Genomic DNA, 22,256 nt, shown 5'->3' with positions numbered 1-22,256 from the left:
CACAGTAGTAGGGCTACCATTACAAATGAGGAGTATGTAGCATCTGTGTAACAAGGTTTCCTGTCTGATATGTATATAGCTTTGTCCTCAGTTAATATATGGCAAATAGAGTGTTGTGTAGAGGCCTACGTTTAATAGTTCTTAAATCCAAAATATTTGCATCTCTAACATATTTGAAAAGACTGCCTTGATTCAGCATCATCTGTGATGCTAACTACAGTGCTCTTAACAGTATAAGAGGCTTACACACATCCTCTAAGATGTATAAAGTTGACAAAAGAGGAAAGTGATGGCAGTGAGGGCATGGATAGGAATTTTCTCTGTCTTCATAATCTCAACCAATAAAGCACAGTTCCACACTTCAGATCCATGATGATGGGGACACACACTAATGTCAGGCAGCGTAGTGCAGGCAACAGCATGCAAAATCAGGATAATCTTTTGGTTATCACGGCATACCTGCTTCTCCTGCTGTTCACATAAATGAGGCCATCTGTCAACCCTGTGTTTTAATAGGGTGTGTAAAATACACCATAAAATTCAGAAGCTAGTATGCATGGCACTATTTTCTCACAAGATAGATAGTTAAAACAGTATGTGATTAATGAGGCCTGCAGTCTCTCGCTGACTTACAGAAATAAGTTTGTCACAGGTTAGTGACTGTGCCTCTGCCTGCGTATAATACAGATGCTGTTATCTCTGTCCTCTCTAATTTTTTTGACAGCGTAATCGCAAATACTGAAAGACACACCCGCCCTTGTTCCTCCGTTCTGTGCGATAAAAACTGTATGCCCGTTTTCTTATCAAGGCTGCAGATGATTTCTGTCAATGTTATTAGAATAATCAGCTGAGCCTGGCAGTGTTATTCTCATCTTGACATCAATGTGTTTCACAGTATCTTGGTAACTCCCCTAGAGGAACTTCCTCCACTCCACGAGACCTGAATTTTCTTCCTTTGTTAATTAGCAATAGCACACGCGAGTTTTCAAGACATAAGAAGCCAGGAGATCATTGGTAAATTAGATGAATTGAAACTGCAGATGCTAGTAATATATTCAGGAACAAAAGCACTGTATGGATGTTATCCATCTTAAGGTCGTGCTTAAGTCTAATTGACCAAAAAGGTTAAGTGTGCATAGACAGCCCACTATACTGAACGAGATAAGATTGAAAATGTATTTCTTATCCTTTCTTTAAATGTAAGCTATCATTTGTAAATTCAGTGACCCATCAATGACCCATATAAACAATGGATAAAATCAAATAACTGAGGTGAAAAATTACTTGTAACACAGTCCCATTTGCAACGTGTAGCTTTATGAACATATTTCTACACATTTTTACATTTAAAAAATGCATTTTATAAATAGGCTATAAGAGTGTGAGTCGTATTTAATTGTGTTATATACATGAAACATTACTGAATAACAATTGTTCTGGTGATAGCTGCTTTTATCTACATCACAGGGCGCACGCCTGTGGTGTTACAGACTCTATTCAATAAAGTTTTTTCAAACCACCCTTTCTTTTCCAAAATGGCGGAATACGATCTAACGACAAAGATCGCGCATTTTTTAGACCGGCACTTGGTGTTCCCCCTGTTGGAATTTCTCTCTGTCAAGGAGGTAATGACGATTAACATATTTGTGCCTGTAATAACGCATATATGACATTTACGACATTTATTTGTACTTAATTAATGTACCTAACCACGTGTGTACAGCTGGTTCGCTAGCATTCAGCTAGTCAGCTAGCTACAACATTGCCAAACTGTAAAGCATCAGTAAATTGCCGAAATTCCCTGTGTTATTTGTAGTCAGAGATATCTGTCTTAGGTTTAACAGCGTGTATATTTTGTTTAGATATTATGTAAGCTGTAAAGATTTTCTTCTGCGAATCTGTAATCAAGAGTTGCTCAAATATTACTTTTTGGTCAATTTTATGTATAAGCAATCTTACAAAGCTAACGTTGTTCCTGCTCGATAGCATCCTGCGAATGGAACATAATGTAACATGGACGTGTATAGGCGGTGATGTTAGAGTTATACAGTAACCTGCTGTGAATGTTTTTGCGGAGGGGGAGTTGTTGCCTCGATTTTCATGTTTCCGAATGCATCACCGCTGACTAGCCAGCTAAACCCGGTTACCATGCCAAAACTGTGGCTTATCGGCGCTGTGCCTACTGTTGCAGATCTACAATGAAAAGGAACTCCTTCAAGGAAAGCTGGACCTCCTCAGCGACACGAACATGGTGGATTTCGCCATGGATGTGTATAAAAACCTTTATCCTGATAAGGAGATCCCACACTGTAAGTGTTACATTAAAGAACATGCCAGTCTCAATAAACATCTCAGTTGATGAGTCAGGATCTGCACCCTCAGCTTAGTGTGTAACACCCTCCAAAACAACACTGGCCTGCAGTAGGATGAGTGAATGCAGAAAGATTTTGAACTGTGCAAATGCTTAGGCTGGTTGTTGGTTTGTGTGTTCGATATGCTAGAGCCTTAATCTGTCAGATGGTGATGGTGTGTTCACTCATTATTGACTGAATGTTACTGTTAGTTTCCTGTCCTGACATCAAATTTCAACGAATGAATGCATGTAATCCTGCATTCTATGTGTCTGCAGCATTGAGGGAGAAGAGAACTACAGTTGTTGCTCAGCTAAAGCAGCTGCAGTCAGAGACTGAACCCATAGTCAAGATGTTTGAGGACCCAGAAACTACAAGACAGATGCAATCTACAAGGTTTGTTGTGCAATGCACATAATGTAAAAGTTCAGATAAATGTCTTACTTCCAGAGGTTTATTTTACTAAGGCTCTAATTTTACACGTTTGGATGAAAGGTCACCATACACAGAGAGCATAAATTCCCTAGTAAAAGTATTTATTTTATGTAATGCATTTGAACAGCAACAGTACAGGGAATCTTGTTCTGTTAAATAATCAAAGGATTTTCTTTTATTAATACACATTTGTCTTCGTGGCTGAGTAGAAAAAAAAAAATAAAATAAGTGGAATAGCATTCTGAGTATATGCGGTGCTGCATTATAAGATGCTGCATTAATCTCCTTAGTCAAGTTCTATATGCGTCGCTTAACGATGGTGATATGTTCTGTGAAATGTGTCGTTAGGCGAATTCGTCGTTGTGTGAACATCATAGTGTAGTCACACAAACCTAGATGGTATAGCCTACTACACTCCTAGGCTATATGGTATAGCCTATTCCTCCTAGGCTACAAACCTGTACAGCATGTTACTGTACTGAATACTGTAGGCAATTGTAACACAATAAGTATTTGTGTATCTAAACGTTACAAACGTATGGGACCACCGTCGTATATGCAGCCTGTCATTGACCGAAACATTGTTATGGGGCGCATGACTGAAATTATGTGGTATAAGGAAGGATCATATTAAAGCTAGTACATTTTTTGTTCTTCTCTTGTAGAGATGGAAGGATGCTTTTTGACTACTTAGCAGAGAAACACAGTGTAAGTTATTGGGCTGTATTTCATTTTACTATATGCTTTACCACAACCCTGCTTTACCCCCGTGCCCCACACACACACACACACACACACACACACACACACACACACACACACACACAAACCATTAGAAATACAAATTAGCTTTTTGTGTTTTAAATTAAAATATCTACGTGTTAAATATAAACGTGGAGATGCATTTGGCAAGTTAAATATCTGTGTCATTTTGAACCTCTGACCTACAGTGATATTTTATATGTTTTTCCTGTTTTTTCTATTTTTATATATACATACTACAGTTTCGGCAGGAGTATCTGGACACTCTGTACCGGTACGCCAAGTTCCAGTATGAGTGTGGGAACTATTCTGGTGCTGCTGAATATCTGTACTTCTTCCGTGTGCTGGTAAGCTCATTTGAGCAAGACTGCAAAAGCAAGTGCTTGAATTTTCCATTTGTTCTTTGTCTGCATGCACTGTGACAAATGCCATTTCAGCGTAAAATGTAAAAGGCTCTTGGCTGCATTGTCAAACACAGGGAACAGTTACAAACACAATCAAATGAAATATTCATGGTTCACCAGAACACATCTCTGAAGTTAATGCTGTATATCCAAAGCACAGAGATGGCGTTTTCTTCTGAGAAGTGGACCCCATAATGATTGGATGAATGTTTGAAGGTCTCTTTCAAAGAGTGGTTAATCTATGTGTCTTTTCTGACAGGTGCCCTCCACAGACAGGAATGCTCTAAGTTCATTGTGGGGTAAACTGGCTTCTGAGATCCTCATGCAGAACTGGGAGGCTGCCATGGAGGATCTGACACGACTAAGGGAGACCATTGATAATAACGTAAGCCTTTGGACTCTTAATTATTTTCACACGTCAGTTTGTTCGCAAGGCATCTGTCTTATTTTTAAGAAGAGTCATTTGTATGCTTTATACTTGGTTGGATATTATCAGTGGAGTTCAAAGCCAAGAAAAATTACTGTCAGCTTAGTTTTTTTTGTTTTTTTTTTTTCAGCGCCATCGGTCGCTGCCTGTTTTGTTTAAAGTTTTACGAGGTTGGCACTAAAAACTGGTGCAAGTTGGACTTGGTGCAAATCAGTGTCTTCCCACATAAGACCTGTGTCCCAGAGAGACAAAGGAGTTGTTAGTGCGTTACTGCCATTAAGTGGCTTCAGCTTAGATGAAGCGTCGTCGGGGGAGCGTGACAATGTTGCCAGATTCTCCCTTCAGTCTGTTAATGTTGATATGCCTCTTAAAAAAAAAAAAAAGGAGAAAAAAAAAAAGAAAGCAGAATTGGATGAATCAGTGAAGCCGGAGTTGCCCGATGCTCATTTCGCAGTGTCGACGGGACCGTATCATGTTATTTAGAGCTCTTTGTTTGTCTCTCCCTGTCAGTCTGTGAGCTCCCCACTGCAGTCTCTGCAACAGAGGACGTGGCTCATTCACTGGTCTCTGTTTGTGTTCTTCAATCACCCCAAAGGCAGAGACAATATCATCGAGCTTTTCCTCTACCAGCCACAGTAAGTCCAGCACTGATTACTGTCACTGCCTCTGTTCTGCCATTAGCCGTGGGGAGAACAAGTCCCTGAGCTCAATAGCTGAAACCATTCTTTTGCAGCAGATTGATTTGCCAGGTGTAACCCCTTTTTGTCTTTTGTACCATATTTGGACATAGGGATATCTCATCTTAATGTCACTGTGCTTCATAAATTCAGATGTAAATCAGTAGATTTTGCAGCACCTGTATGTGAAGTAGCTTGAATAGCGCTTTTTTTTCCTGCAAAGATCACAGGCAGTTTTTTTTTTATTAACATGCTAAATAAATATTTAAAAACAAGTCTCCTTTTATAGATTCTTCTTCAGCATAACCCTAACCCCCTTAAGAAATTCTCATTCAGTTGAGTTGGAACAGAAGTGATTTTCAAAAAAAGAGTAAACAGAAGGACTGAGAGAGCAGTGAAGACACACTTCAAGAGGACGTTTCAGATCTTTTTATTTGAACTGAACTCAAGTACTTTGAAATGCAAATAATAAGTCATCTTGAAAGAGTTTTCTAAATTGTCTGAGAAGTTTCTCTGGGGTCATTTCTAAGCTAAGCTTTAAATGTAAAATAGGTACATGCGAAATCATCTCCTGTGTTTATTTTTCAGGTACCTAAATGCCATTCAGACTATGTGTCCGCACATATTGCGCTACCTTACCACTGCGGTCATCACGAATAAGGACGTGCGAAAGCGAAGGCAGGTTCTGAAGGACCTGGTTAAAGTCATCCAGCAGGTGAGGGAACGGTATTCAGCGGTGTATCTTTTACACATTGGATTGATTTTGCCGAGTGTGGAATACACGTTTTGACATTAGAACTTTGATGCCAGCTGAAAAAAAAAAAGTCTGTCACCTGTGATTTCAAAGTAATTTAAAGGAATGATCGCTGTCTATTGATTCAGTGTGGTAGGCTTTTCTACAGTGGGGTAAATATTGATCACAACATATTGCAAAAAATCCTTTCATATTTAGAGGTAGGACAGCTTAAGCAAACCAAGCTGCTTTGTCAGAACGCGTGTATTAAAAACGGGCGCTAGATGTCAAATTACTGTTGGATTTACGTTGTGTATCTCCTGTCTCTCTCACCAGGAATCTTACACTTACAAGGATCCCATCACAGAGTTTGTGGAGTGCCTGTATGTTAATTTTGACTTTGACAGCGCTCAAAAGAAACTGAGGGAGTGCGAGTCGGTAAGGCTCACCACCAGCTGGTTTTTGTGTGTTCGGTTAAAACGACTGAATGGACTGTCAAGACTAATAAGTCCCCACGTACATGCCTTCCCAAGTATGAATGACATTTCAAATGAGAGGCGGACATTGCCGTGGGACTTTACGCTGTTGCTTTGAACCGTAGGGCCATTCATCCCAGGCAAAGCCCTGTCGACTGTAATTTACTGCCGTTTTCTCAGCATTTCTGCGTTTAGCTCTGAGGTTTTGACTTTCTCAGTCAAGTTGGGTTTAAAGGTTTATCGCTAGACTTGAGGGTTCATACTGTTGGAAGATGTGTTAAAATGTAATCTTCTCACAGCAGTTTTTACTGTCTGTCACTTTTTGATGATATGACTTTACTAACTGATTCAGGATCAGCAGTACGTAGGAATTAACAGTAGATGGGATGGTTAACATGAGGTGTAGTGTCTGATGCATTGATCCTTAATCTGATGAGATCCAGGCTTGTTCATTTAGTAAAGGAAAGAACACATCTGTAAGGGTACAATTTACATGGTGATTCAGTCTGAAAAAATGTATTTCTCTGTTACAGAAAGCCCCTCTGATGCATCCTGTACTGATTAGTGAATATTTGTAAATAATTGCAAAATGTGCATATATTTTAGTTACATGGGTATACAAATGTAATTTTGAAAAATTTTTATTTAGGTCCTGGTTAACGACTTCTTCCTGGTCGCCTGTCTGGAGGACTTCATTGAAAACGCTCGCCTGTTCATCTTTGAGACTTTCTGTCGCATTCATCAGTGCATCAGCATTAGGTAGAGTCTCCAGGGAATATTCCCTCTCAAATCCATCTTGAATCCTCTTAAACCTGTAAATAGACTTCAGTCTGGTGTGAATGCGCAGAGCTGACAGCATCATTTGGACTTTATCCACATCTGTCAGAAGCAGAGAGGAGCCACAAAGAGGGCCTAAATGACTGGTGCAGGAGCGCCTTTGTGTCGTCTAAAGAACCGAGGATTGCTTGTTGTGTTTGTAGTGCGGTGCCTTTAGCTGCTGCTTTGTGTCCGACGTTTTACTATTAATTCCTCTTCCATTCGTGTATAGACTCCAAGCAGATTTCATTGTTTATTTCCCATTGGTTCATCAAGGGCCCAGGTATCTAAATAACATTGATTAAACAGTGTATATGTTCCTTTTTGAATTATTACCGAGGACGCGTAAAAGTGTTTTTCTTTTCTTTTTTTCTTTTTTCTTTTTCTTTTTCTTTTTCTTACCATTCCAGCATGTTGGCAGACAAGCTCAACATGAGCCCAGAGGAGGCGGAGAGATGGATTGTCAATCTCATCCGGAATGCCAGGCTGGATGCGAAAATCGACTCCAAATTGGTGAGGATCCCCCAGGGCACGGAGCAGACCTGTTCAAAACTCATTAGTTTGATATGTAACACAGTTCAGCTGATCCGTGTCTAAATGGGAATTGTGTTCCTGTCTTGGTCAGGAGTGATTGGCTCTGCTTTCTTGCAGATTCCCCTGCCATTAGCATGGGAATTAGTAGCCTGCTCCCTCCCCCCCCCCACCACCAAAGCACCTTATTTTACAAGCTTTGTTCTTCAGGCTGTAGCAACAGTTGGGGGTTCTTGACCCTATTTCAATTCCTGGTAAATGAAAGTTCTAAAAAGCAATGGAAGAGTTGTTGCCCAAAGCTGTTTTGTATCTGTCCAATTAAGCGCTGAAACAGACCAGGTTGAGGTCTGTAGTGAGAATTTGTGCTGTTCATAGACCCTGACCTTAATGGTGGTTGATTCTGATGCCTAGGGTCACGTCGTGATGGGAAACAATGCCGTGTCACCGTACCAACAAGTCATTGAGAAAACCAAGAGCCTGTCCTTCCGCAGTCAGATGCTGGCCATGAACATTGAGAAGAGACTAAGCCACAGTAACAGGAACGAGGTATGGCAATCAGCAGTGAGAGAGAAGAATTTTATTTTGCCAGTGAATAACAAATGAATCATTTGACAGTCAAACCGAGGGAATGTTTATATAAATTGTTTATTTAAACTGCACTACATTTTAAATTTTCTTTCCATTTCCTTTTCAGACACCAAATTGGGCAGCACAAGATACAGGGTTTTATTAGATGAACAGGAGAAAAGAATGGAATGTTTGTGGAACTCACAGAGGCATTTGGATTTTCTTAGTATTTAACTGAATTTTATAGACCTTTTACGTTAAGGCCCTTTTACAAATGGGATTAAGAAGTGTGAAAATGATACAGAATTAATTCATGGCCATAATTACAAAGCCTGTGAAACGCTGTAATTTTTCTGTTTTATACCATCAAGTTTAAGAGTTGTTCTGCATATCTTGACCATGTATTAAAATAAACATAGTACTACAGTCATTGTGAATTTCTGTTGTTATTGTAGTCTGGTTTGTCTAACCGGGGTTGTGTCCAAAATGATTTCAGTGACTTGTTTGTCTCATTATCTTAGATGTTTGTTCATGTATATATGAATAGTTCAAATAAAACATAGCTCTAGAACTGCAATCTGCTCCCTATAACACACCTAACCAGTTTTGTAACAGACAATGCATACTCTTCCAGATATTTGCCTTATAGCTGCTGTTCAGTAAGAAATATCCTCCCACTAGGTGGCAACAGTGATCCATTTTATCAACTCCTTTCAGTAATTCAGAAACATTCACTGAACCAGTAATTTAGATGAATTCACCCCCCCCCCCCTTAATTATGTTCTCGATGAGTGCAGTGAATGGAACACCATGACCTGATTGTAGTTCTCACAAAGCCTGTGTGGGTGTTCAGCGCAGCTTTGGGACTGGACTGGGTCCTGGGAATGTTGGGGAAGCCACTGTGGTTGGGAGAACCAGGTAATTGTGGGTAGTACTTGGGGAGATTGTGTTGTTGTTGTCATAGAAACCCAACAGGATGGAAAGATTCTGCTGTTATGCGTCAGTGATTCAAATAAAGGTGGGTTCCTTCGCTGTAAAGATTTATATCTGTGTTTGTGCGCGTGTGCGTTTTTTTTTCTTGTGGTTCTCCGCAACAATGATTTAGTACCACCTCAACACTCATCAGAAACCCTCTGAGACCAACACAAAACAGTAATAAGGATGTACTCTCTTTGCAGATTTCACCCCATATCCTATTACAGTACATATTTGACAAGTGGGAGGTGTTTACAGTACTCTAACGTCTGTTTTAAATTTGTATAACTTTATACAATTTACATAACTTTGTGTATGCCCTAAAAGGTTTTGTACTGTGACAGTAACCCTAACAAATAAATTCCCATGTAGAGAGATGGTCAAGAATGCTTTTTGAAGGGAACAAAATGAATAGTAAGCAGAAAGAAAAGAAAAGCTGCCAGACTGAAGAATGACTTTCATCTTCATGGACATTGTCTTCACAGGAACACCTAACAAATTTTTTTTTGCATTTTAACTGAATACTCACTGCTTTAAAACGGCCTTGGGTGCATTCCTCAGTATCCCTCTACCATTAATGGGCAGGTTCTTTTAGTGTCTGTAAAAAAACGAGGGTGTGTGTGGGTGTGTGTGTATTCGTGTCCTGGGAGTGGCTGTTGAATATTCCAGGCAAAACTGCGCTTCTCTGTCCGTCGTGCTTTCGACAACAGTTAAACACACATCCGTGCGCACACGTGCACACACACACTTGAAGCCAGAGCTGACGTGGGCTGAGGGTTCCATCCAGCACAGCTGGTACCCATCTGCATCTGCCACAGGAATTGCTTCTGGAGAGAACAAGAGAGGAAGAGAGACAGAAAGAGAGAGAGAGAGAGAAGGAAAGGAGGGAGAGAAAGAGACATTTAAGAATGGATGTCCTTCAGGACTGGGTCATTGCTTACCCACCTCTGGTTCGACTCATCTGGGTACTGGTTCTGGTGCTGGCCACGTTCCTGGTATGGGTTCTGTTCTTCTGCTGCACCAGAGAGCACAGCTCCACATCTCCACTGGAGAAATATCTTTCAGGTAAGAGCATTCCACTTCCTGATCTCAGATGATGATTTATGGTCAGATCTCTCCCCTAACAATTGATCTAGGACCAACTGGAGCAACTTCAGAACACTGTTCCTGGATCAGCTGTCAGACTATGACAGCTTGTGAAATGGTGATCCTCTGAAAGGCCTCACTTCTCTCTGGCCTAGACCGAGCTCAGTGTGGAGTGGCATTGTATGAGGCATGGGTTCCAAATGAGCATCACAAACTCCTGAAGCTGTAGGTCAAGTTTGGAAAGATTTTCCAAAGTTTTGATGGTTTCCAAGACGATGCTTTTCCACTTTTTCCATAATTGGCTTTTTTACTGGCACAGGATCCATTATGTGGTTATGTTGGTTTGTGTTCTTTCTAAACATGCTCTTAAACATGTTTTCTTTTCTTTCATATATCTTCATCTAAATAGATGGTCTGCATCTTCTAAATATAATTTATATTATTTTCACTGCTTCTGAATAATATTATTACAAACTCCTGTGACTCTGATTTACAGACATATAATTAAATGTTCATAACAATTAAAATTTAACTAACTGGACTTGTCATTTACATGTATTAAGTATATGAATGACAAAACATGGACACCCTTCATGTGTAGAACCAATGTACTTTATTTGACATAATCTGACCTGCTAATTGTCACAAAGAAGGCCATGACTTCCCAGCCATTTGCATCAGACAAACCCTCTCCCAAGTGTGGTTAATACATCTGTTATAATGTTTGTGCTTTGACATCTGCCTCTGTTGATTGCCTAGAATGCCTAGTTTTGTTGATTATCTAGAATGCCTAGTATATTAAACATTTAGGACAGCATACTCAAGAATAATTCATTAGTTATTAATCTATCTACCTATCTATTTATCTGCAGCTCTACTATCTGTCTGTCTGTCTGTCTGTCTGTCTGTGTCTCTTAGATATCTAAAACAGATATGTGTCTGTCGTATCACATTTGCTGTGTCATATTTAAAATCTCATATGTGTTTATTTCAGCGACGGAGAAGGCCTCAAAGAAAAAAGCTCAAAGCCAGGTGAGCATCTCCTAACCTATCATTAGTGTGTCTGAAGCTCCATAACTCGTTTCTCGTGGATCCAGAGAACATGGGAGGGGTGATCCCTTATCACTGGCTGAAGTTACATTCTCTTTCTTGCTGCTGCATATCTCTCTTCTTTTCTTTTTGGTAATGCATTGCCTCAAGTTGACTCTAAAGGCCAGTGTCAGTATAAACTCAGACGTTATAGACTGATACACTCAGTTCTCCCCTGCTGTGTTTGGATTTGTCAATCATATTTGTTTGGCTCCACTTGAAGGTCATTGTCGTAGAACATCAGGAATCACACATGTAAATAAAATTTGTCCAGGACCCTGTGAGAAAGACATCAGGTGCTTTTCAGTCTCAAACAAGGAAAAGAAACATATTTAAAGCTGTGATATCTGTCACCTGTCCTGAGCATGAATGATCAAACATCATTCACCTGTTACTGCACTAAAACATTACCACAACTGTTGTCATGTGCCTCAAGCAATAATGCTTGCATTGCAGATTTAAGCTCCCTTTAACTGTCTTCACTTATGAGATCATGAATGAATGTATTATTAATCTTGTAAATGGTGTGAAAGGTAACTGGTACCACATACTTTTTAAGAACTGTAGGTACAAAATGAGTTGGCCTGTTATGTTGTTAAATGGGAGGCCCTGTATTCTTAATGGGAGGTTGATGAGCCTGATATAGCGTTGGACAGAAATGACTTGAGATGAGACTGAGGAAAAGACTTTGTCTGTAACTAGTAATGAGCAAACAAAGAACCATCTCCTATTCTGTTCACCAAGTGGGCACACAGTAGAAAAACAGAGCTTCATTCAGTGCCTGGAAAATAAAGGACTGTGATTAATGGAGCTGTTCTGTTGTAGACAATCCCTTGCTGTTACATGTTGGATTCTCTTTGTGTTGTGCCTTATAGGAATAGTTATATAATTTTCTGACTAGATGACAAAATTTGGGTATTTGAATGGAACATCCAAAACATATTCTTTATAGATATAATCAAAACAGGTATAGCTACAGGCCTTGCACAACTTAATTTTTCTGATTGTTGCTATTATTTTAACCATTTATATCAACTGAAAATGAACAGTGAATTAGCTCTACTTTGCTGTGGTTTATTTGTTCATCACATGACAGTTTTCCATTTGTTTCCCTGACAACTCTAATTACTGTCAGAGATTGGCTAATATAGGCTCCTTTGTGTTGAGTGGGCCCAGGAAAGGCAGGAGTTGTAGTTTCTGTCAATAATCAAAAGATTGTAGCTGTTATGTTAATTAAGCTGCACTTGTTATGCTGTACCTCATATCCTAGACACTAGAGATACTAGACGATCCATCTGCTTCAGCTGAAGGACAGAACCCAGATAAGAGAGCGATTTATTTTGTTGTTAATGTTGTTGTTATTGTGGCTTCGGCAGCTGAATGCATACATTGATTTCATTGTTTTTCCAGAGGAAGAGGAAGCCAAAGGAGAAAAGCGTTACTTTGGCTCTCCTAAATGAAGGCATAATGGGGGTGATAGATCTGGCAAGTCCTGCACAGGAGAAACAGGAGAAGCCTTCTCCTTCTGTGAGAAAGAGGAGCAAGCGTTCACTAAAGGTGACAATTGCTCCTGAAGCACTCAACTCCAAAACTTCTCAAAAGGTGAGTCTTCACACAAAGAATGGCTGCATGTTTTGATTTATGTGATGCCTACACAGAAAATTTCATAAATGTGCACACGTGCTTTACCAGTAGAATAACATTTTAATACATGTTTTCACTGAGGTTTTGTCTCCCCTGTCCGTGACATTGGTCATATGGTGGGAAATGGAAAATTATGGATCTTACATTGAATTCCATGAGAAATACCCTATCTTAGAAGAGGAAATGAATTGTATTTGTGACTCTGGAATATAAAATTAATTTCTTCATCAATGTTCATAATTAACGTGGATGATAGAGAATTACTGTCTACTGCTCAGTTACAGGATTAATTTCAAACAGAATCATTCAGATTTACTCCAAATACTGCTGCTTTGTGCAGTCATATGAGACCATCTTTTGTTCACTGTACTGCACGTGAGGAAACTATTCTTTTCAAGCAGATGATGACAGTGTTGTTGTTATCACAGTGCGAAGTATCAGTTTAAAGTCATCACAGCTGAATAACCAGTGATGTGACAAGCTGCTGTATGGTGCACAGTTATCAAGATTTAACAAATTAAATACCTGTCAATTTTTAATCATTTTCAATCCACCAAACATTTAATTGCATGTGAATTATGTAATAATCAAGGCTTTGTAAAGTTATATTTTGCCTGGAGTTGCATAGCGATCTGATGAATACTGTGTAGATAGTATGTATCTTTCAATGGGCCCGCTGTATCCACTGGACTCAGAGAATTGCAATCAGTCTATGATGGTCATTTTACACAATAGGGCAAAGTTGACACTGGGACTGGCACCAAGAATGGATGGCACCACTAGTTTGTCTGCTTCCCTCCCCCGGTTCTGTGCCACAGCAGACTAATGCTTTATTCACAAACTAACCCTCCGTGGATACAAAGAGGTGCAGTATTATGTAAGATTCTGTGAGGTAAAAGACTGACTCCATGCAATGTTTATTACAGTTAGTAAATGACTTAGAATGTGTTCATGTAGCTTAAGTTAAAACCCTGCTTGATGGATTGACATTTTTATGGAATTTTGAGTATACTCTTTAGTAAAGGAGGAGAATGATGTAAACATTAACAAAGCCTTTTAAATTTACAAGCAAGCTCCAAAGCAGCGATCATGCACAGAAATAAGTCGCCTAACTGTGGTCAGCAGGAGAAAGTTGTGGTAAGGTTGGATTCCTTTATATCGGATCACATCGCGAGCGCGAAACAAGGCGAACGTGCTGTGTTGCAGTCACTCATATAACGGTATAGTCTTTGCATCACTGAGCTGTAGGAGCAGACACAGACATTCCACTATCCACTGTATGATACTTCTTTGCAGTCGAATTGGTCAGACTTTGGAGTCTGGGCTCCTATCACCGACACCTCTATTAATATCTGTTTTGATTGCATAGTCAGCGGGATGCACAAGCTAAAATTCCTGGTCTAGTCAATTAAACGCCTTAGGTCTCCGCCGTGAATCAAGACGAAGCGTATTTGAGGACGTTTCACACCCGGTAAGTGGCTCACTGATGACATAATGAGATCACAGGTGACGTGAACTGGCGGGTGGACGTCTTCGCTAGGAATGCTGATCACACTAAATAGGCGAGGGTGTTACTCTACTCCAAAGAGATTTTGCCAAGTTTAGTGTCGCCTCATGGAGACGTGTTTCTAAGCTTTGTTACAGCCCGAGGATTGTGAATAAGGCTAGATGGTGTTTTGACAGGTCGGACGGGTGGGAGAACAGCTTGATTTTAACAGCCTACAATCAGTGTTTTTAAACGTGAGTAGTCACTGGAGTCTAAATTTGGATTGTTTCCGCACTATGCACTGCTGCTTATTTTGCCGCATCGTCTGCAGAGCAATGATGACGAAATTATGACCGCGAGATAACATTCCTTCTAGCAGAACAGGATTTACGTACCAAATGATACGTAAAGGATGAGCAGAGAAGCCCTAAAGCATAATTCAGAATTAGCCGGTTGTTGGCTGTATCTGAACGAGGCAGGTGCACGTCAAAACAACGTTCAGACATGAACATGAAAAATATGAGTAAAGGGCTGTTGTGTTGGTGTTCTAGGGCATGTGTTTGGATACACTGTATGCGGACTAAGTAGGTTAAATCAGTTAGGATTCACACAGTTCCATATTATAATTTCTCTTTTGCGTCACAGCATTAAGACGATTTTGATATTTTCGTTTAATTCATATTTCATTATTTTAGAAACGTTGCCACTTACGGTTTTCAGCACTGGGTGCTAATTGTACATTATTTTACAAGGAGATATTGAAGAATCAAGTATTAAGATATTTTATTTTCCCCGGAGTGCCCTTAGAGAGTTAGTGATGTTTAAAGTTTATTTTGATTTGGAGACAGTGATTGCTTCCTTCTTTTCTGTCAAGTCTGTAGACCTTAGAAAACATGCTTTCTAAAACTTCTTCAGGTTGCTTAGTAACACACTCTTGATTGCTTTCACCCTAGACAGGTTTGGGCACTCTCCAAGAAATAGAAAAGTGTTCTGAATAGAAATAATGTTGTTCAGGAACATGTTAATTAAATTAGATTTGTCTTAGAAAGTCGTTTTTACATTGCTGGGCAGCAATTTGCCGGGCACATAAGGTAATAAATTTCTACAGCAGCAGTGTGCAAAAGACCGATAGCCACTGAAGGAACAGTACAGTAATTCAAGCTTGGTCAATATGTAAACACAGTTACTCACTTTTTCTAGTTCTTATTAACTTTATGTGTGTGTGTGTGTGTGTGTGTGTGTGTGTGTGTGAAGGGGTGGGGCCCGATGAGCCATTATTGATCAAGTTTTTTGTGGTTCTTGATCTTGTAGTCCTGATGGTATTGTCCTGATCTGGTCTGTTATTCTGGTAGATCCTTTCCTTGCCTTTCTTTTTTGTGTGATATAAAATTTCTGTTTCTGTTTCTGCAATACATTTTATTAAAGTTATGTAGTAACTAAGATATTTACCCTCCTCAACCCTGGTCAACATGATCAAATCATTCTTTTTTTTTTAACTGTCCCATTCTCCTGTCCTATTCTCCTCCCCCATTCTCCTGCCCTATTCTCCTGTCCTATTCTCCTGCCCTATTCTCCTGCCCTATTCTCCTGTCCCATTGTCCTGTCCCATTCTCTTGTCCTATTCTCCTGTCCTATTCTCCTGTCCCATTCTCTTGTCCCTATTCTCCTGTCCTATTCTCCTGTCCTATTCTCCTGCCCTATTCTCCTGTCCTATTCTCCTGTCCCATTCTCTTGTCCTATTCTCCTGTCCCATTCTCTTGTCCTATTCTCCTGTCCCATTCTCTTGTCCTATTCTCCTGTCCTATCAGAAACTGTCCTATTTTCCCTCTCAAGTCCCAGCTAACTGCATTTTGTATAGTTTTAATTTGATCTGTTGTAGTTGACCTGCCTTTAACTCCTGTGTCTTTGTTCACTTCGTAAGCGCTGTGAGCTGAATATTTGTGAACACTATCTGTACAAACCTTGGAGAAATTGCAAAACATTAAGAGGCTATTGTCAGTGTAGGAGCCATCCCTGACACACTACATCACACATCATATCTCGAGGGACCAGCTCCTGTGTAATTTCGTTCATTCACTGAGAGACGTATATAGCAGCAAGTGCTCCGTTATGAGTCATGGACAATGACTCAGCGGGTTAGAACCTGGGAGAAGTGGAGGGCTCTTCTCCTGAGGAGCGAACACTCTGAAAGATTTAGTTGAAATGTCTTTTCAATTATCCTTTCCCCTTATCCATTTAACATACATGACAATGTTGACGAGTTACCTTAGCTTTCTATTTTTGAACTGAATGTTATGATTTTATCTGATTTAAACCTCATGGATCCGAGTGAGATGTTTTTTTTTTGCACATGAATCATCTAGGAATAATCTCTACACAACCCATGTGGAATCACCAGGCTTGTGCACATGAATCCAGACAATGCATTATCCAGAAGGCTTCTTTTGCAGGAATTCAGAGAATAGATGCTATTAGTTAACTTTTAGGTGTAGGTTTCAAAGCAGCAGTTGTCACCATTGTACAGACTTCAAACCCAGTTTCCCCTTGTTCTGTCAGTCCCACTGAGTAAAGGGTCCTCTGATTTTTCTTTCTTTGTGTCTATTATTTAGGGTATGACGGAGACACGGGCAAAACTGCGGGAGAGATCGGCGTCAGAGGAAAGTCGCAGTGAGCTGAGCAACTCGCCCAGCCCTGGAGACACTCTGCCATGGAACCTGCCTAAACACCAGCGCGTCAAGCGGTCCAAGTCCGCCTCTGGAGATGTACTGGACCCGGCCGAGAGAGCTGTCATCCGCATCGCAGGTAAGGTGGATTGTGTGGGTGGGGTTTTTGATCTACCATCTAAACTAACGCTGCAAGACCAATAAGGAGCAGGTAAGACCTGCATTCTGGGCCATGTTCTTTAAAGAGGATGTTCTGAGTGTTTTTAGGGTTCCTGGATGTCACAGAGAGTGAGGATATGTTTAACAGAGTCAAAAGGAAAAGAAAAACTGTGAGGCAAATGGAACAATGCGGTAATTTCTGCAGTAGTATGGATTCAGAAGGCCGCAGTTGCTGTAATTGAGACCTGTAAACATAATGTGACAATAAAGTTTGTGGGATATAGTGATACACATGTTTTGGCGTGTGACAGATACAGTATGACAGCCATAACACTGTGGTTATCTGGTTGTCCAAGTTTCCTTTTCTTCATTTTCTCTTGTTAGACACGTATATTGGAGTATTGCCTTCTAGCTGCATTGCAACTACATGTCTGCCCTATCTTATCTCTGAATCCCTCCACCCCTGTCCCCGATTGACCACATGGTGGTACAGGCCTGACTCAGCATTTTGCAGGATGTAAGGAGACAAGATACAAATGGTGAGAGAGAGAGAGAGAGAGAGAGGTGTCAGGGCACTAGGGTGGGGTCGGAGGATTGCAGTACTTTGTGAATCTCAGTGTGGGTTGGATATTGTAGCACAGTGCTTCTGCAAATCAGAGAGCTCATGTAATGATAGTCCTAGCGAGGAGATGATAATGGCACTCCTTTGGGAGCAGTAAATGACTTGCAGGCAGTGGAGTATTTTTTCTGCCCATTTAATACTCCTCACCATACACATGAGCAGACTGACCATATCTCTCTCTAGCACTGTGTTCTGCGCAAAAAGGTGACCAGTTTTTCTCCAGACGCTCTACTCAACATACATGCTTTCCCTTCTGCCCCAAAAACTGCTATTTTGGGCGGTGTTTTGTAGGCACTCACATACTCTGTATGATTTATTCATGCTCTGCTGGGTATGCAGAAGGCTAGACAAGATGGTTTTGTAATATTGGTCCCCTCCACACTGCCATCCTGTGGTTATCTGACTGTACTGCATCAGGTCCCACGCAAAGGTTTTCTCTCATTATGGTGTTTGCAATGCAGTTTTCCCAAACAACTCGGAGCTTATCAGAGATGGATTTTATTCTGCCTTTCATTGAAAGCCAGATGCCATGAGGACCTGAACTCATTTCTAGAGGATTTGAATAAAAATTCACAGTTTTTCTTTAATCCTCTTTAAAAAAAAATCTTGAAGTCTAATAACTTCTAAATAAGAGTAAGAGGTCAACTTAGTTTGAATGACCCATAAAAACACTAAACCTTTTACTCTGGGACAGCTGCTTGAAGGGTTTGTATACCTGTGCACCCAAAAAAATTGAATTTTAAAGAAGGTACCACAGGCTGTCATCAGGTTCCCTGTGGAAAGTTCTAGAATGTGTGGAATGTGACTCTGCCTAAGGGAAGGTGAGAGGGATGGTCTACTGGGTTCTCCTTCAAAGTGTTGTAAAACCCTTACCAGAAACTGACCACACAGAAGCATGGGGGAGTACAGTTATTTCATCTTATCTGTAAATAAATGCATATTTAGTGTGATTTAAAGAACTCTGTATGTTAGACATGAACACAACTAGGGGAAATGCCATAATACAAGAAATAGGTTGCCGGAGAATATAAAAATAATACTGACTGAGGAAGAGGTGTGTTGTTCCTGAACAACATTTTGATTGGACGGCAGGTGTGCTCAGACATTCACAGAGGCTAAATATGACCCATGGGGACATATACAGTGTCACGTTATACTGTAGTGTTTCAAAGCATTAGCCTGGAAAATATTTACCACTTAAAGTTACACTGACCATTTTTTTATTTTTCTGATTTAAAGATTTTAGACTGTAGTTAACCATTATATAACCATTATGTTTTCAGTTTTTCTGTGAACACATTATGAACATATTTACAAATAAGAATGAAGTTGATGAGGCTGATGGGTATTGGGAAATCATACCTGTTTAATGTTAAGAAGAGGAATGTTCTTCTCATGCTCTCTCTGGCAACACGCCCTCTCAGAGACATCACTGAGGAGCACACTAGGCAGATTTCCAGCTCTCCTTCCAGGAAGGGAGGCTATGCACAAAGCCCCAGAGAGCCAAAAGTTTGTACATAAATGTGATTGTGTTACCTGCAAAGAAATATTGAAACATTTAAAAATTTCCTAACTTTTCAACATTCCATCTGTATTAAGAAAGCAGTGTACAACAATTCATCGTATCCCATTCTAGTAGTTTCTCTTTCAGTGTTTGCACAATTTTGTACTGCAGCAGAATTTACTAAAAGTCTAATTAAACCCTACAGAGGAGATTTAGAAAAAGGCCCAGTTTGCACAGTTGTGGTACACATCTGCTAAACTCTGTCAGTGTATGGGAGTGATGGGTGTGAGAGTGAAATGCACTCTGTAATTTCTGTAAGTAGTCTCTGTCATGTATGTTACTGGTTTACTGGTTTGGTTGCTTTGAAGCTTTTTCTAGTCCTGGTCAGATGACTCCCGACGAGTCCTGTCGATCCTAGGAGTCATTGTGTGTCCTTTTGCAGAATGTGCATGAGACTTGATTCTAATTTACATTCAGAGAGAATGAGAACGCTTTCATTCATATCATTTTCCCTTATCATTTTCAAAAAAAGTCAAAGGGAAAAACCCTTAACTTTGTGTTAAACATGCCTAGGTCTAATCAATTATTTACTTTTTATCACTGACACACTAAACAGAAACTCAGTCAGTCTTCACAGAGAATCCTTAAATTGAGTTAATTATTTATGTGGATGTTAACTTCAAAAGAAATGCCACATTCCTTAGACATTCCTGCAGCTTCACAAATCATTTAGTCTGTGTAAATAAAGACAGAGAGCAAAAGATTAATTCTGACCCTCATCGCTGTTTCAGTCACATCTAAGTGGTCGATCTCTGGTAGCAACGGTGTAGTCCCTGATATTACTGTAATGTAAGATGGTCAACATATAGTTGTACAGTTTTATTGAAACGGCGTACATCATCATGAACTGACGGTCAAGTTTTGTCTTTCCTTTGTTTACATGCCCGTGTATTTAGAAAGGGCCCTATTCAGTGATCCTTTCAGACTGAGTGGATCTTATCAGGAGCTTGTTTTAACGTAACACTTATCTCATCGATTGTCTCTGGATCTGCTGTATTTACGGCTACCACAAGATGTCAGTAGGTAAAGTACCAGTGTCTGTGTTTGGTAGAGAAATATACTTCAGAATAATTCAGTATAACCTGAACTTTGTGCGTGAATGTGTGAAAGTGAAGTTCATTTTAGTGTTATTCAATGTGGTTAGTTTGAACCTGTGATATCATCTAGTACTTTTTTTCAGAATTACACTGTTCAGCTTAACAGCATTTAAAAACTTAAAGTTGTAGCATGTTAATGTGCAACCTTTGTGAACGACTTGTATTTAGTAGTTGTATTGAGAAAACACAATATGTATCTTTACTAAGCAAAAATGAAGCATTGGAATTAGGATATGGAAACAGTTAATAATGATATCACGGCGTGGTCAAGACATTTTTTGTTCAGCTTCAAAATGATTGTTATTCTCTTGTGGTTGTAATAATTGTAATTATGTAGACACATGTTCCTGTGTTTTCTAATACTTTAACTGTCACTTACTATGACTCTGGTTCTTGCTTCCTTGCGAGGCCTGTACCGTATTCCAATCACTAGAAACTTGTGAATGGTCGTTCTCTCACTGCAGACTAGCCTACTTCTCAGGAAAACACAGAGAAGGGCATGTTTGTTTTGTGTCCGTAAATGTGGAAATGTGGAACCCACTTGTACTGGCTGGTGACGGCTGTGCAGATGTCAGCTATTACCCCATACACCCTAAAAAAAAGTAAGACAAATAACAGCCATCCCACCATTGTGAAGTTATTTTAGGAAATTTCACAAGATGCCTGTGAGGAGACACGGTTGCAGTCTCTTGATTGTGGCTTCATGTTTTTCTGTGTTCTGACTTCTGCTGGGATTTCTGTCCTAATATTTGCTGCTGCTCTTACAACAGTGCTTTGCCTCAGTGGTTGGCTGAGCATCGCTCTTGGTGTCACTATTTGAGGAAAGTTAAGAAAACAGTTGGAGTTCATCACATTTATTTCAATCACATGGTCTATCATAGTCTTCCTCAGAGTCTATCATTGTCTTCCTCACGGTAACTCAGGATGACAGTGTCTGTTGGTGTGAGAGAAGGGGCTTGTATACTTGTGCTGGTGTTGTTACTGATTTTACCAGTTTACTAACCACTGCTTTATTGTCTACTATCAACTATTTACTAAGTTACTGTTCGTTGCTTGATTTGATCAAGGTGATGTGTTTACAATTTTTTTTTTAGGAAAGTTAACAAATTAGGTTTTACAGTGTGCTTTAGACTGATGATCTGATAGATTTGTGATAAAATGATAGAATCAAATATTTATTAGTTTAAGTGGTCTTAAGGAAATTTTGCAAGCCAGCACTTGTAGACTTACATTCTAGTCCGAATATTTGATAGTTGTTTATATGATGCTGTTTGTGTGTATGATAAAGCATTTCATGAAGTTAATTCTGTGCTGAACCATTGGCACAAGTCAAAAGAGTTCTCGCACACACACACACACACACACACACACACACACACACAGACAGATTTAATTTACCTCTCACATCAAAGCTTTTCCATGTCCTCCTGTGAAAGTAGAGGTGAACAACAGTGACCCTCTTCCTCTTTCTTTATTCTCTCTACCCACTCCTCGCTCTTTTGTCCTTTCTTATTCTGCCTCCTCCCTTCTTCTCTCACTGACATCCTCTCCAAGTACATTTTCCTCTCAGGAAGCCACCATTCATGGTCTTGGCATCCTTTGTGATAAAGCACGGGTATGAATCACTACAGGTCACATTGTCTCAGATAAAAATCACAAAATAAAACACAAAAAAGAAATATTTTGATTTCC

At 39.9% G+C, this 22,256-nt stretch overlaps 2 protein-coding genes across 2 annotated transcripts in view; both read left to right on the top strand.

Annotated features, from left to right (window-relative positions):
- Positions 1-1,535: 1,535 nt before the first annotated feature.
- eif3eb (eukaryotic translation initiation factor 3, subunit E, b) lies at positions 1,536-8,606 on the top strand. Its single transcript, XM_030789205.1, has 13 exons — positions 1,536-1,625; positions 2,192-2,309; positions 2,630-2,747; positions 3,452-3,494; positions 3,791-3,895; positions 4,212-4,337; positions 4,890-5,014; positions 5,645-5,771; positions 6,126-6,227; positions 6,915-7,024; positions 7,492-7,594; positions 8,024-8,158; positions 8,307-8,606. The coding sequence occupies exons 1-13, from the start codon at positions 1,536-1,538 to the stop codon at positions 8,343-8,345; spliced, it is 1,341 nt and encodes a 446-aa protein (XP_030645065.1). The 3' UTR covers positions 8,346-8,606.
- Positions 8,607-17,071: 8,465 nt separating this feature from the next.
- pleca (plectin a) overlaps positions 17,072-22,256 on the top strand; it is a 90,862-nt gene continuing 85,677 nt past the window's right edge. Inside the window, exon 1 of the mRNA XM_030789189.1 lies at positions 17,072-17,261. Coding sequence (XP_030645049.1) covers positions 17,072-17,261 — 190 coding nt within the window. The remainder of the gene's footprint in view (positions 17,262-22,256) is intronic.

The sequence above is a fragment of the Chanos chanos genome, chromosome 12, assembly GCF_902362185.1.
Source record: "Chanos chanos chromosome 12, fChaCha1.1, whole genome shotgun sequence".
Taxonomy (NCBI): Eukaryota; Metazoa; Chordata; class Actinopteri; order Gonorynchiformes; family Chanidae; genus Chanos; species Chanos chanos.
Note: the sequence above shows the minus strand (reverse complement) of the source record. Positions and strands in the feature narration are given on the sequence as shown.

Coding starts and splice junctions, on each gene's coding strand:
- eif3eb (XM_030789205.1), top strand. CDS start 1,536: ATGGCGGAATACGATCTAACGACAAAGATCGCGCATTTTTTAGACCGG. Junction 2,748..3,451: donor AGACAGATGCAATCTACAAG/GTTTGTTGTGCA, acceptor CTTCTCTTGTAG/AGATGGAAGGATGCTTTTTG. Junction 6,228..6,914: donor AACTGAGGGAGTGCGAGTCG/GTAAGGCTCACC, acceptor ATTTTTATTTAG/GTCCTGGTTAACGACTTCTT.